This window comes from Anomalospiza imberbis, chromosome 20, assembly GCF_031753505.1.
Source record: "Anomalospiza imberbis isolate Cuckoo-Finch-1a 21T00152 chromosome 20, ASM3175350v1, whole genome shotgun sequence".
Lineage (NCBI taxonomy): Eukaryota > Metazoa > Chordata > Aves > Passeriformes > Viduidae > Anomalospiza > Anomalospiza imberbis.
The window spans coordinates 10,067,603-10,080,378 of record NC_089700.1 but is presented as its reverse complement, the minus strand read 5'-3'; the positions used below and the strand labels follow the sequence as shown (position 1 = coordinate 10,080,378).

Genomic DNA, 12,776 nt, shown 5'->3' with positions numbered 1-12,776 from the left:
ATCACTGAGAGCTGAATTCACCAAAGAGCTGAATTCACCAAGGAGCTGAAATCACCAAGGAGCTGAAATCACCAAGGAGCTGAAATCACCAAGGAGCTGATCTCTCTTAAGAGCTGAGCTGCTTGCTAAGATTGCCGTGGCTGGGAGCTGGCCTGAGGGACCTGGACAGGTTGTGCTTATCTGCCCAGCACTATCTGGAGCACCCACGGCTGCTCGGGGTCGGATGGACCCCAGGAACCCCAGGCCGTAAGAACTGTGCTCGGAGCAGGAGAGTGCTGAGAGCCCCAGGAGCTGCAGAGCGTGGTCAGGCTTGGAACAGGCTCCCCAGAGCTCCAGGAGCTCTCGGACAATGCTCCCAGGGATGCACAGGGTGGGGTTGTTGGGGTGTCTGGGCAGGTCTGGATGGTCCCAGCTCAGGATGCTCCACGGTGCCTCGCTGCTGGCACGGGGCTCTCTGCCCTCGGAAGCAGAGCTCCTCACCCCTGACACAGAGGGATCTCCCAGCTGACCCATGGAGAGAATATTCCCCGTTTCCTCACTCTTGAATCTGCCAGCAGCATCCCTCGGTGAGTGATGGATATTGGAGATGATTTATAGTTCTTTGTTACACAAATGCCTCCACATTCCTCCCCATCCTCTCGCAGCAACCACTAGCCGCTGCTCCCAGCAGAAAGCAGGAGCCTCAGCCTGGGAACTGCGCCGAGGATGCAGAGCTGGCTCTTTATTCACTGTAAATACACCGCTGGGGACACAAGAAAGGGAAATGTCACCGCTGTGCTGCTCTGCACCCAGGTCCCTGGGTCTGCTTCCACCCATTTGCTGGGAAGTTAAAGGCCTGGCAAAGAAAAAGGGCTATAAATCAGGCAGAGAAGGGCGGAGGGGAGGATCAGGTTTACCCAATTTTTCATCTCAAAGTTTGTTATTAAAGTAGTGAATGTTATAGGAGGAACAGCCATGGCCTATATGTCTTGGAGCTCTTGGATTTCAGCAACATACACCTTTAGCCCTCGAGACTTTTATTACATTAAATAATTTTTGTTCCTGCTAATTAAATTTCTGTTTGTTTTCCTTCATGAACAACCAGGAAAAAATCTGTATTCTTTGATCTGATAGAGAGTACTAGATTTACCTGCATTATTGGATCTCACAGCTTATCATAATGAATAAATACATTAATTAAATAAATTCTGATCTTAATCTGGGCAAACTTTCTTGAATGCCCTGAGGAGCTCAGCCAGTTGCCAGGTTGCTCCTGCCTCGGTCTCAAGCACTTCTTTCCTCAGGCACGCTCACGAAGCTGGATTGTAGGAGCATAAATCAAGGACTAAGCAAAGTGGTCGTGCCCAGGGCAGCACCCACACCCTCCTGGCTGCTCCCTGCCGGACTCCAGCACTGCGGCAGAGCCGGACGGGGCCACATGGAGGCATCCGCAGCGCACAGGGGGAAGGAATGCTCCCTCGTCCCCTCCGTGCTGTCGCGACAGCCGCTCCCATCTCGCTGCGGCCTAGGGAAGCCTGCCCGCGCTGTTGCCATGGCGACGGGCCGCCATGCCGCCCGCGGGCCGTTGCCATGGTACCCGGCCCCCCGCCGGAAGTGCTCCCCGCTTCCGGCGGCGGCGCGGGGGCTGCCGGGAGCGCGGCAGCATGGAGACCCACGAGCTGTTCCGCCGCTTGGGTGCCGGGGCTCGCTTTGACGTGCGGCGCTTCGGGCTCGACGCGCGGCGCTTCGGGGTGCGGGGACACCGAGGGGAGGGATCGGGGAGCGGCCCGTGCGCGGTTCAGGCTCCGGAGCCCCGTCCCCGCAGCGCTGAGGAACGGGCCCTGGGCCATGGCGTCTCACCCTTCTCCCTGTTCTCCCGCAGGTGGTTAAAGGGAACCGCGGCAGCGTCTCGCTGGAGAGCCTCGACTTCTTCGGGAGCAAGGAGGGAGCCCCTCAGGGATCTGCCGAGGAGGGCGGGGGGCTCGCAGGGGCTGAAGAGGAGGTGAAGCAGCAGAAAGATGGAGCAGGGCAAAACGATGGAAAGAGGAAAAGAACGGCAGAAAGCAGTGAAGGGAAAAGAAAAAAGAAAAAGACACGAGGTATCTGTACACACACACACACACACACACACACACGTGTATCCCTGGCAGAATCATCAAAGAGTCCCAGAATGGTTTGGGTTGGAAGGGACCTTCAAGCCCATCCAGTTCTGGGGTCCTTGGCTGGCCTGGCTCAGAGCTGATCTCATGACTGGGCCAAGATTCAGTGCTGAGAGCTGGGGATGTGGTTGCCATCCTTCTGGAGTCTTCATTAGCTTTATTGGGAACGAGAGGAAAAAGGTTCTGAGATTTTGTTTGTCTCCAAATAATGCCTGTCTGTGTTTTACTAAAGGAAATTTCAACTTGTCTGCAACTTCCAGGAGCAGCGTCAATGCCAGAGCTGTCAGAAAACCATGGCATAAAGTGGATGTCCTCTCTGGAAGCAAAATTTGAAGATACAAAAGACAAAAAACCTTCTGCAGAGAAGCTTGAACGCTTGAGGAGAGAAAAGGTGGGACCAGGGAGTTCTGAGGCAGCAAGAGGTTCCTGGTGTTCTGTGGGTGTTTGATCTAAAACTGAGCTTTATTTTTGGTGATGCCTCATTGGAGGAGGGTGACTGAGAGTGGGGGAAAGACCCAGGGGAGGAATCCACACGTGGTGAGTTTCGTGGTGCAGATGAAGAAGAAGGAGTTTGTCTTTTGCCTCGCAGATCAATCGCTTCAGGCACCAGCACAGGATCAACGTGCAGGGAACAGATCTCCCTGACCCCATTGCCACCTTTGAGCAGCTTCAGGACGAGTACAAAGTGCACCCTAAAATCATGGAGAATATCCAGGCTGCAGGCTTCCAGGTCCCAACAGCCATCCAGATGCAGGCAATTCCTGTCATGCTGCACGTGAGTTCTCTGGGGTTCCAGGGATTCTGCCAAAATCTGGCAACTTCATCAAAATTGGAAGCTTGGCTTTTTCAGTTTTCCTCATCTATGCTTTTCCTAAGGTATTTTGGGTCAGTTGGCAGCATTGATATTTATGGGAATGGAATTTTTACTCTTTTTTTTTTTTTTTCCCCTACTGAAATATAAGTTTGTTTTTTTCTTACAGGGTCGGGAGCTTCTGGCTTCAGCTCCTACAGGGTCTGGAAAAACACTGGCATTTTGTATCCCTCTCTTAACACATCTGAAACAACCCAGGAACAAAGGATTCAGGGCTCTGATCATATCACCCACCCGAGAACTTGCCAGCCAGGTGTGTGTTGAGGGAATCTCACACTGATGGGCTTCAGTGTTTTCACCCTGCGTCAGCAAAATAGCACCTTTGTAAATTTTTTTTTTCCTTTATTGCCCTCACATATCAGAGAAAGCTAATTTAAATGTTTCTTTCAAGTCTTTTGACTTTTGTGGAGTAGGTACATATCTGAGTCTAATCTAAATGATTAGATTAGAGGCTCAAGGTTCTTTGATCATCTTTTAAACTGGCCAATGCTCAGGTGCTCTTAAAACCTCCTTTCCTACTTGAGATTCTATGAGAGGTTTATATGTTTGTCCCAAACTTGGAATTTCAAGGGATAACGTTATAACAAAGCTGTGTTACTGAAGTGAAATTAAAATTACCCCTTTGGGCAGTTCTTATTCGTGTGAAAGAGGGAGCCACGTATGGTAGTGACGGGAATCCTGCCTGTTAGAGAGCTGCATTTTGTTATGCTAAAGAAACCAGAGAGCTTTCTCTTAACACTGAAATCAGGGTGAGGTTTGAAGCTCTGGCTTCAGGATTAGATTGTCCAGAGCAGCTGTGCCTGCCCCTGGATCCCTGGAAGTGTCCAAGGCCAGGCTGGACAGGGCTTGGAGCAGCCTGGGGCAGTGGCAGGTGTCCCTGCCCATGGCAGGGGGAACTGGATGAGCTTTAATGTCCCTTCCAACCCAAAGCATTCCATGACTCCACGATGGCCAGCAGTTTTTTGGTTAGAAAAGCTCATCAGCTCAGTTTGGAAATCCAACCTCTGCTGTCTTTTCAGACCCACCGGGAGCTGGTGAAGCTGGCAGAGGGCACAGGCTTCAGAATCCACATGATCCACAAGGCAGCTGAGGCAGCCAAGAAGTTTGGGCCCAAGTCTTCCAAGAAATTTGGTAACTGTTCTAATGACTGAAGTGCTTCTAAAAAATTAAAAAGTGTCACTGACCTTTCTCTTTGGGCTGTGTGGTTTTAAAGAGATGGTTAAAAAGTGGCAGGGAAGAAATGGGAAGTGAGCCTGACATGGGCTCTGCTAAACTGTACCTCTGGCAGATTGGGTTGGGTCTGGTGTTTCTCAGGCCTCTGTTTGGTTTATTTTGTGTCTTTCTTTGACATTTTGCTTCTTTTCTTTTAATAGATATACTGGTTACTACTCCCAACAGACTCATTTACTTGCTGAAAGAAGATCCTCCAGCAATAGACTTGAGCAGGTAGGAGAGTCTGTTCCAATTGTGCTTTGCCACTCAGAAGTGGCTCTCCTGAAAATCAAACCTCCCTGTTCCTAGCGTGGAGTGGCTGGTGGTGGATGAGTCAGACAAGCTGTTTGAGGATGGGAAGTCAGGATTCAGGGAGCAGCTGGGTACAATCTTCCTGGCATGCACCTCCCACCTGGCCAGGAGAGCCCTGTTCAGTGCTACCTTTGCCCACGACGTGGAGGAGTGGTGTAAGCTCAACCTGGACAACGTTGTGCTGGTGTCTGTTGGGGCAAGGTAGGTGGTTTTTTTCTTTTAATTTCCTAGGAAATTGTTTTCTTTGCATCATCAGCCTGCTTGGTTTTGTGGCTGTTGTTAGTCAGCACTGCAGGTTGTTTGTCTCCAGAAGAAATTGTGTAAGGCACGTAGATGTTTCTCTTGTGTTGAATATAGTGTTCTTTTCCTTTGCCAATTACTTTATCATCAAATAAACCTCAGTCTTAGGAGTGTGCACTGGTGAAGTAGGTTTTGTTGTGCAGTATTTCTCATCCACCAGGCTATATTTTTATGGGGGTTATATATATATTACATATATTTATTAATACATAAGTTTTTGTTAATGTATATTAAAAATACTGGAGTGTTTCTGTTGGATTTCTGGTTTCAGAAACTCTGCAGCAGAGACCGTAGAACAAGAGCTGCTGTTTGTTGGATCTGAGACGGGAAAGCTAACAGCAATGAGAGAGCTTGTTAAAAAGGTATTTTGGAGAGACTGAGCATGTTCTTCTGTTCAACTGAGCTATGGTCTGTCAGAGACTCCCAGTTTCCCAGGTCAAACACTTCTCTGTGACACATGTTAAACCATTGCCCGAATCTGCTGTGTCTCGGTTTCTGCAAGGAAAAAGGACTTTGGAACCTGAGATCAACTTACTCTTTTGCAGGGTTTTGCTCCTCCAGTCCTTGTTTTTGTACAGTCTATTGAGAGGGCTAAAGAGCTTTTCCATGAGCTTATTTATGAAGGCATCAATGTGGATGTCATCCACGCAGACAAGACTCAGCAACAGGTAGGAGGATTTTATTTCTTTTCAATAAATGCTTTAGAAAGAAGGGTAAAAGCAAGAGTGTTGGAATGCAACTCCAGGTAACCGTGGCAGCAAATTCCTGCAGATTTTCATTCAGAGGTTTAGTTTTATTCCTTAACATCACGACAACTTTAAGGAAACAAGTTCACCTCCTTTCTCAAATTGATATTGGGACTCATTCCAAATATCTTTTCTGTTGTTTTCCTAGAGAGACAAAGTAGTGCAGAGTTTCAGAGCTGGGAAGATCTGGGTGCTCATCTGCTCCGCGTTACTGGCTCGAGGGATGGACTTCAAAGGTGTGAATATGGTCATCAATTACGATTTGCCAACGAGTGCAGTGGAATACATCCACAGAATAGGTGAGGCGTGGCTCACAAATCACCTCCTTTTTCCCATTTCTGAGGTCTTTAATGTAGATGCTCTTGTTTTTGTCAGCACTCTGTGAACTTTATTTAGCTGTTTCAGACACAGCTGTGCTTTCATTCACTGGGAGCAATGTTTGGGGATTGGCTGCTTGGTATATCCCTGGTCTGTGAACATGTATCAGGAGGCTGGCGCTGTGAGGAGGAATAAAGGCAGATGTCTGAAGTAAAATCTCTGCTCTGCAAAATGTGTGCTTGGCAGGTCGTACTGGAAGAGCAGGACACAGAGGAAAGGCAGTCACTTTCTTTACAGAAGATGATAAACCTTTATTACGGAGGTAATACGTCTTTTTATTCATGATGTCTTTATTTCTTGCTTTAAAAAAATCACCACAAAACAAAAGACCAACAACAAACCAGACTTTTTTTTGGTTTGCTATTTTCCACAAAAAATATTTATCACTTGTCCAAGCACTGGAGTTGATCTCTTCCCTCCTCTCCTTTCCAGTATTGCCAATGTTATCCAGCGAGCTGGCTGTCCTGTGCCAGAATACATAAAACATTTGCCCAAACTGCAGAGGTAAGTTCATTTGAGCAGTTAACCAGTCTTTTAATCAGTGCTTTTTAATAACTTATGGTAGTTTCTAGAACTAGAAACCCTAGTAATTTCATCTTTCTTCACTAAATGTTGTTCTCAGCAAACAAAAGAAGAAATTCATTAAGAAACCTTTGACAAGAGAATCCATTTGTACCACCCCAAAGTGCTTCTTGAAAAAAGGCAAAAGAAAAATGTAAGTAGGTTTTGCTGAAGAGGAGGTAAGAGATGCTGTTTATCCAGAAATAGCCCAGAAAATTCAAGCAAAGTAACAGATTACGACTGGGTGGTTCATCCCAACAAGTTAAAGATTTTAGTGATGAAGTTTTAGCGTCAGTATCTGTCTGCTGGAGCTTGGATTAATGACAACATTTTGCCTTCATGTGTCAGGTGACAGCAGCCTGAGTTTAAGCCGCTGGTTATGTTCAGGTGTCTTGATCTCCAATGTGTTTCTTGTAGGAAAGCTACAAAGGAAAATACTAAGGGAAAGAAGAAAGGTAAAGAAGTCAAAAATGGCAGTAAACTACAGACTGCTTCAGAAAGCTGAATTCAGGCTGGCGAGCTGGGGCTGACACCTCTGTGCTGGAACAGAAGAATGAAGATGGCAGCGATGGTGAAGGGAGAAAAACATTTCTCATGTTTCCTTTGGGGTGAGGGTGGAGGTTTACATGCTAGAAATTCTCTACTGCAATGCCAGAAGAGAATTCCTGGATGCTTCTTATAGAAGCTGGAGCATGTGCTCGTGCAGTGAATGCCGTGTATTTCTGACAATAGTTCAAAACCGGCATCAGTTTGTGTTACTTTCACACAGTTTTGTACTGCTCCTTGAAAATATTGTCTGTGTTAAGATTGCCCCTAATAAATTTTTTAGACGCTTCCAGGAGGTTCAGAGACAAAAACCACACAATGTTTACCGTCAGTTTTGATAAACACAGCTGTCAGAGACTTCCCTGGACACTTCAAAAAAGCCAAAACAAACCCACTTGTATGTGAAAGTAAAGCCTTGTTCTTCCTACTGTTTTTCTTCTATAAAAGTATATTGAGATAAATAATACTTCGTATGTCCAGTAATTTTGTACGGTTTTATAACTGAGCCTGAAACTAGAATAAACAAGGTCATAAGATGCTAATTCAGAGACCTGTGAGACTGTGCAGCCTTGGTGGAAAAAGTCTGCAGGCAAAAAAGGCCCAGCTCTGTGTGTTTTCCCTGTCTTCATCTGCCCAGTGTGTTCTCAGCCCACTCTGCTTTTGTCATCAGAATTCCAGTCAGGCAGGAATGGCTTCTTTGGAACTACAGTCCTTTAGGGAAGTATTTCTGGACAGGATTGTCTTGGTTTAATCTAGTTTGGATGGGGCAGCCACAGCACCCTGTGCCATGGCCTCAGCACCCTCACATGGAGGAATTTATTCCCAATATCCCATCTAACCCTCCCTGTGTCGCCGTGAATCCATTGCCCCTTGTCCTGGCACTTCAGGCTCTTGTCGCATGTCCCCAGGTGACCCCGGGGGGAGGTCGGGCGCAAAGGCGGCACTTTCTTTTCCTTTTTACGGAAAAGCGGTGGTTTAGATGCTGGAAAACGGTGTTCCTGAGGGGAACCAGGGGCCACTCATCCCCATCCAGGCCGTTCCCGGGTGACTGCGGGGTTGTGGAGCTGAGGAATCGAGGGGATGTGGGGCTGAGGGGCGATGTGGGGCTGAGGGGATATGGGGCTGAGGAATCGAGGGGATGGGGGGCTGAGGAACTGGGGGGCTGAGGGAATGTGGGGTTGAGGAACCAAGGGGCTGAGGGGATGTGGGGCTGAGGGGATATGGGGCTGAGGAATCGAGGGGATGGGGGGCTGAGGAACTGGGGGGCTGAGGGAATGTGGGGTTGAGGAACCAAGGGGCTGAGGGGATGTGGGGCTGAGGAACTGGGGGGATGTGGGGCTGAGGAACTGGGGGGCTGAGGGGATGTGGGGCTGAGGAACTGGGGGGATGTGGGGATGAGGAACTGGGGGGCTGAGGGGATGTGGGGTTGAGGAACCGAGGGGCTGAGGGAATGTGGGGCTGAGGAACTGGGGGGATGTGGGGCTGAGGAACTGGGGGGATGTGGGGATGAGGAACTGGGGGGATGTGGGGCTGAGGAACTGGGGGGATGTGGGGATGAGGAACTGGGGGGCTGAGGGAATGTGGGGATGAGGAACTGAGGGGATGTGGGGATGAGGAACTGGGGGGCTGAGGGGATGTGGGGTTGAGGAACCGAGGGGCTGAGGGAATGTGGGGCTGAGGAACTGGGGGGATGTGGGGCTGAGGGGCTGAGGGAATGTGGGGATGAGGAACCGAGGGAATGTGGGGCTGAGGAACCGAGGGGATGTGGGGCTGAGGGGCGATGTGGGGCTGAGGGAATGTGGGGATGAGGAACTGGGGGGCTGAGGGGATGTGGGGTTGAGGAACTGAGGGGCTGAGGGGATGTGGGGCTGAGGAACCGAGGGGATGTGGGGGTGTGAAATCGAGGGCCTGTGGAATGGAGGAATGGAGTTGGGCTGTGGGGCTGTGGAACCAAGGGGCTCTGTGGGTGTGGAAGCAAGGAGCTGCGGGATCGTGGGGCTGTGGAAGCAAGGGGATGTAGGGCTGTGTCTCTGTGTGGCTGCGACACGGAGGAGCTGTGGGCCTGTGCCTCTGTGGGGCTGTGGAACGGAGGAACCGAGGGCCTGTGCCTCTGTGGGGCTGTGGAACGGAGGAACCGAAGGGCTGTGCCTCTGTGGGGCTGTGGAATGGAGGAACCGAGGGCCTGTGCCTCTGTGGAGCTGTGGAACAGAGGAACCGAGGGGCTGTGCATCTCTGGGGCTGCGGAATGGAGGAACCGAAGGGCTGTGCCTCTGTGGAGCTGTGGAACGGAGACACCGAAGGGCTGTGCATCTCTGGGGCTGTGGAATGGAGGAACTGAGGGGCCGTGGCTCTGGGAGACACCGAGGGGCCGTGGCTCTGTGGAGCTGTGGAATGGAGACACCGAGGGGCTGTGCCTCTGTGGGGATGTGGAACGGAGGAACCGAAGGGCTGTGCATCTCTGGGGCTGCGGAATGGAGACACCGAGGGCCTGTGCATCTCTGGGGCTGTGGAATGGAGGAACCGAAGGGCTGTGCATCTCTGGGGCTGTGGAATGGAGGAACTGAGGGGCTGTGCCTCTGTGGGGCCGTGGAGCTGAGGAACCGAGAGGCCGTGGCTCTGTGGAGCTGTGGAATGGAGACACCGAGGGGCCGTGGCTTTGTGGAGCTGTGGAGCGGAAGAACCGAGGGGCCGTGGCTCTGTGGGGCCGTGCACCCGTGGGGCTGTGGAACGGAGACACCGAGCGGCTGTGGAACGGAGACACCGAGCGGCTGTAGAACGGCGGAGCGGCGGGGCCGGGGGCGGTGCCTGCCCGGGCCGGCCCCGGAAGCCGCCGCCGCCGCTCCGCTGACAGACGGCGGGGCCGAGCGCGAAGATGGCGCTGCGGCCCGGGCCCGGCGCGGGGGGCGCCGGCGGGGCGGGCGGCGGAGCGGCCGGGGCCGCCAGGTCGGTGGTGACCGGGAGCAGCGGGCGAGGGGCTGTGGAGAGGGAGCGGACAAAGCGGGGCGGCGGTGATGGCGAATTAAGGGGACGCGGGGAGGGGCAGAGATGGGGGGCGATGAGAGGGGCTGGGGTGGGGGCCCGGAGTGCATGTGGGACGCGAGGGCAGGGGGGCCAGGTGGGCTGTGCGGGGTTTCTGACTGGGGTGTGGGGGTCCCAGGTTGGGTGCGTAGGCTCTCCGGTGTGGTACATCCTGGGTGGGATGTGGGGGTCGCAGGTGTGGTACGTGGGGTCTCAGGTGAGGTTCGTGGGATCTTGGCTGGGGGTCCCAGGTGGGGTTCGTGGGTTGTCAGGTGAGCTTTGTGGGGTATTGGGTAGGACGGGTGGGTCTCAGGTGTTGTACCTGTGATCCTGGATGGAACATCAGGGTCCCCGGCAGGATGTAGTGGGGTCCTGGCTGGAGTACGTGGGGTCCTGGGTGGGGTGGGGAGGTCCCAGGTGTGTTGTTGGGAATGCAGCCACGGTAGCTCTGCGCTTTGCCGAGATTTATTCACATTTTTGGGGGCCCAGCTGATTTCCCCCGGTGTGTCCAGGCTTGGGCAGTTGTGCCCCGCTTGCCCTCAGGCTCTGCAGCTGCAGTCTCAGATATTGGGGTGGGATTTGGGGGCTCTGCCAGCCCCGCTCGGTGCCGCCGGTGTCGGCAGCAGTAAATGTCCCTGTCACTGCCGGGCAGGTCTGGCTGTGGCCTCCTGGGACCCAGCCTCCCTGGGGACTTCCCTTTCCCCCTCCTTCTCACAAAGGGCACCTTGGCCACTGGGAGGACTGAGGAATCCTGTCAGGAGAAAAAAAAAAAAAAAACAGTGTTAAAAGAGATGTTGTGTTTCTGGAAAGGTTGGAAAACTGGATTTCACCACCTTTGAAGACTCTAGTAATGTTTTTTTTTTTCAATGTAGGCTCTCATCTGCTATTTGTCTCTTGTCCTACTTCCAGGGAGGCTGAGGAAATTTTGCATTTGACAATTAAGTTCATTGGGTTGTCTTGGATATCCAAAGCCCACGGTTTTGTCAGCTTTATTGGGAGTGTTGTCCCTGTTGTCTGTTTCAGAAATAATGGTTCTGAAAAATAAAAGAATTTACAAATCACCATTGCCCATTGATAGTATTTTGGTTTCTTTGAGGACAAAGTCTGGAGGTAGAGGAAAAGTTCTGTGTCTGTGTGGGTTCTTTGCCTGATTTCACTTCAATTTTTGCGCACTTCTGCCATTCAAAAATACTCTGACAGTCTGTTGCATCAATGGAGTTGTACTGCTTGGGAATTAAGGTGTTTAAAAATCCACTTGTAGATAGGAGAATGTTCTGTGTGGTTTGGAGCTATTACAGTGAAGTTTCAATTCAGAGAAGGAGTTGCTTCTCCCCACGCTCCTGCGTTTTGGCTGAAGCTGTTGCTTGGTTGGTTTGGGGCTTCTTGGTGTATTTTTTTTTTTAAGCTCCATATTTAAAATTCTCATTTAGCAGGCATTTGCAGATTTCTAGTAGTGCTTTAAGAGGCCTGTTGTAGGGTGATCCTTTGTTCCCTTCTCTTTACTGTATTTGTGCAGCGTACCTGAGGCGGTCTCACACAGGACCGTCCCTTCGCTGGCTCCCTCAGCCACGAGAGCCAGCTGCTTTCACTGATTGCCCTGGGCAATTTTGCATCTCCAGAAAAGCAGTGCAGTAATAAATTCCCATTGGTGGAATGGTTTGTGGCCGTGCCAGTGTGGCTGGTGCTGGCGGTTGCACACTGAATCCTGGAGAGAATACGGACGGGGCTGTGCTGCCAGAGCTTGCTTTGCTGCTTTGGACTAGCTCCTCTTCCAGTGCCCTCTAATCAGCTGAGGGTTTTTTGGTTGATTGTTTCTTTTTATTTTTTTCAGCAGAGACTTATAAATAAACCAGGAGCTCTGTAGAAAGGGATAAATATTTAATAGTTTGGCCTTTACTTGCTCCCAAAAAGCAGTGGTACCTCCTGACGCTTGTTCAGTTTACATTGCATTGGTTTGGAGAATTCTTGTTGTTCAGGTTCCCCAACAAGAAGGGAAGTGTGAAGCTTAGATCACTACTACATGCTTAGGAGATATTCAGAAATTAAATTTAGTATTTAATCATTCTGATTAAAGTAAGTCTGTTTGTTTTCATGTTGATACTGTATGCCAAGGAATGGATTAAAATGACTGAACAGAGTTAAACAGACCTTGGCTGTGGTGAGAGCCAAGCCCTGCACGTGTTTGGGGCTGAGCTCTTTGAGTCTGCAGAGTTCTCCAGAGGGAGAACCCCAGATGGTGGGAGTGGAGGATGGCAAGACTACACCATTGGGAAGCACAGGTGTGTGATAGCTGTGGAAGGAAAAATCAGCACGCAGTGGTCAGGGCTGAAGAAGAAGCTTCAGGATGATGAAGATCCTGATTAGAGAAGGAAGTGAAGAGCAAATGGGTCTTGGAGATTGTGTGACCCACTGCCTGTACAGTGAGGAGGTGCAATTTGCTCCTGGATAAATGCATAATTTAAATGCCTTATTTTATCTTAGTGCTCATATTACACAGCTCTTTTATATTTATAAAGCAGGTTGGCTTTCAGGACTTCCTGCAGCCATTTCTGATGGCATTTTCTCTTGTACTCTTCGGCAGTTTCTTTTACATCCACCCTTGGAATTGAACATTGAATATCTATAAGTGTGTTTCTCTTCCACAGCACTTTGATGTAATAACTGCCTGGGACACGGAGTGAGGTTCTTGTTTGG

General features: G+C 50.6%; 3 protein-coding genes across 8 annotated transcripts in view; all 3 read left to right on the top strand.

Annotated features, from left to right (window-relative positions):
* Positions 1 to 668: 668 nt before the first annotated feature.
* ACACA (acetyl-CoA carboxylase alpha) overlaps positions 669 to 12,776 on the top strand; it is a 193,408-nt gene continuing 181,300 nt past the window's right edge. Inside the window, 1 exon segment of the mRNA XM_068210707.1 lies at positions 669 to 684. The gene's annotated coding sequence lies outside the window, so the exon portion shown is untranslated.
* DDX52 (DExD-box helicase 52) lies at positions 1,607 to 7,606 on the top strand. Its single transcript, XM_068210722.1, has 15 exons — positions 1,607 to 1,730; positions 1,862 to 2,078; positions 2,399 to 2,529; positions 2,728 to 2,913; positions 3,119 to 3,262; positions 4,029 to 4,140; positions 4,383 to 4,455; positions 4,531 to 4,734; positions 5,105 to 5,195; positions 5,379 to 5,501; positions 5,728 to 5,878; positions 6,144 to 6,219; positions 6,390 to 6,461; positions 6,580 to 6,672; positions 6,936 to 7,606. The coding sequence occupies exons 1-15, from the start codon at positions 1,644 to 1,646 to the stop codon at positions 7,021 to 7,023; spliced, it is 1,848 nt and encodes a 615-aa protein (XP_068066823.1). The 5' UTR covers positions 1,607 to 1,643; the 3' UTR covers positions 7,024 to 7,606.
* The window catches only part of SYNRG (synergin gamma), a 34,802-nt gene continuing 31,904 nt past the window's right edge, over positions 9,879 to 12,776 (top strand). For 4 of the 6 annotated variants that reach the window (XM_068210713.1, XM_068210712.1, XM_068210710.1 and 1 more), the window contains exon 1: positions 9,881 to 10,007. In XM_068210713.1, the coding sequence (XP_068066814.1) occupies positions 9,937 to 10,007 (71 nt within the window). In that variant the 5' untranslated portion in view covers positions 9,881 to 9,936. Of the gene's footprint in view, positions 10,008 to 12,776 lie in introns of all 6 variants that reach the window. The other 2 variants (XM_068210711.1, XM_068210708.1) reach the window with 2 other exon arrangements.

What these genes read in the sequence shown, in the direction of transcription:
- DDX52 (XM_068210722.1), top strand. Translation starts at nt 1,644, where the DNA reads ATGGAGACCCACGAGCTGTTCCGCCGCTTGGGTGCCGGGGCTCGCTTT. An exon ending in TCGACGCGCGGCGCTTCGGG is followed by an intron (nt 1,731 to 1,861) that starts GTGCGGGGACAC and finishes GTTCTCCCGCAG; the next exon opens with GTGGTTAAAGGGAACCGCGG. An exon ending in CATTTGCCCAAACTGCAGAG is followed by an intron (nt 6,462 to 6,579) that starts GTAAGTTCATTT and finishes TGTTGTTCTCAG; the next exon opens with CAAACAAAAGAAGAAATTCA.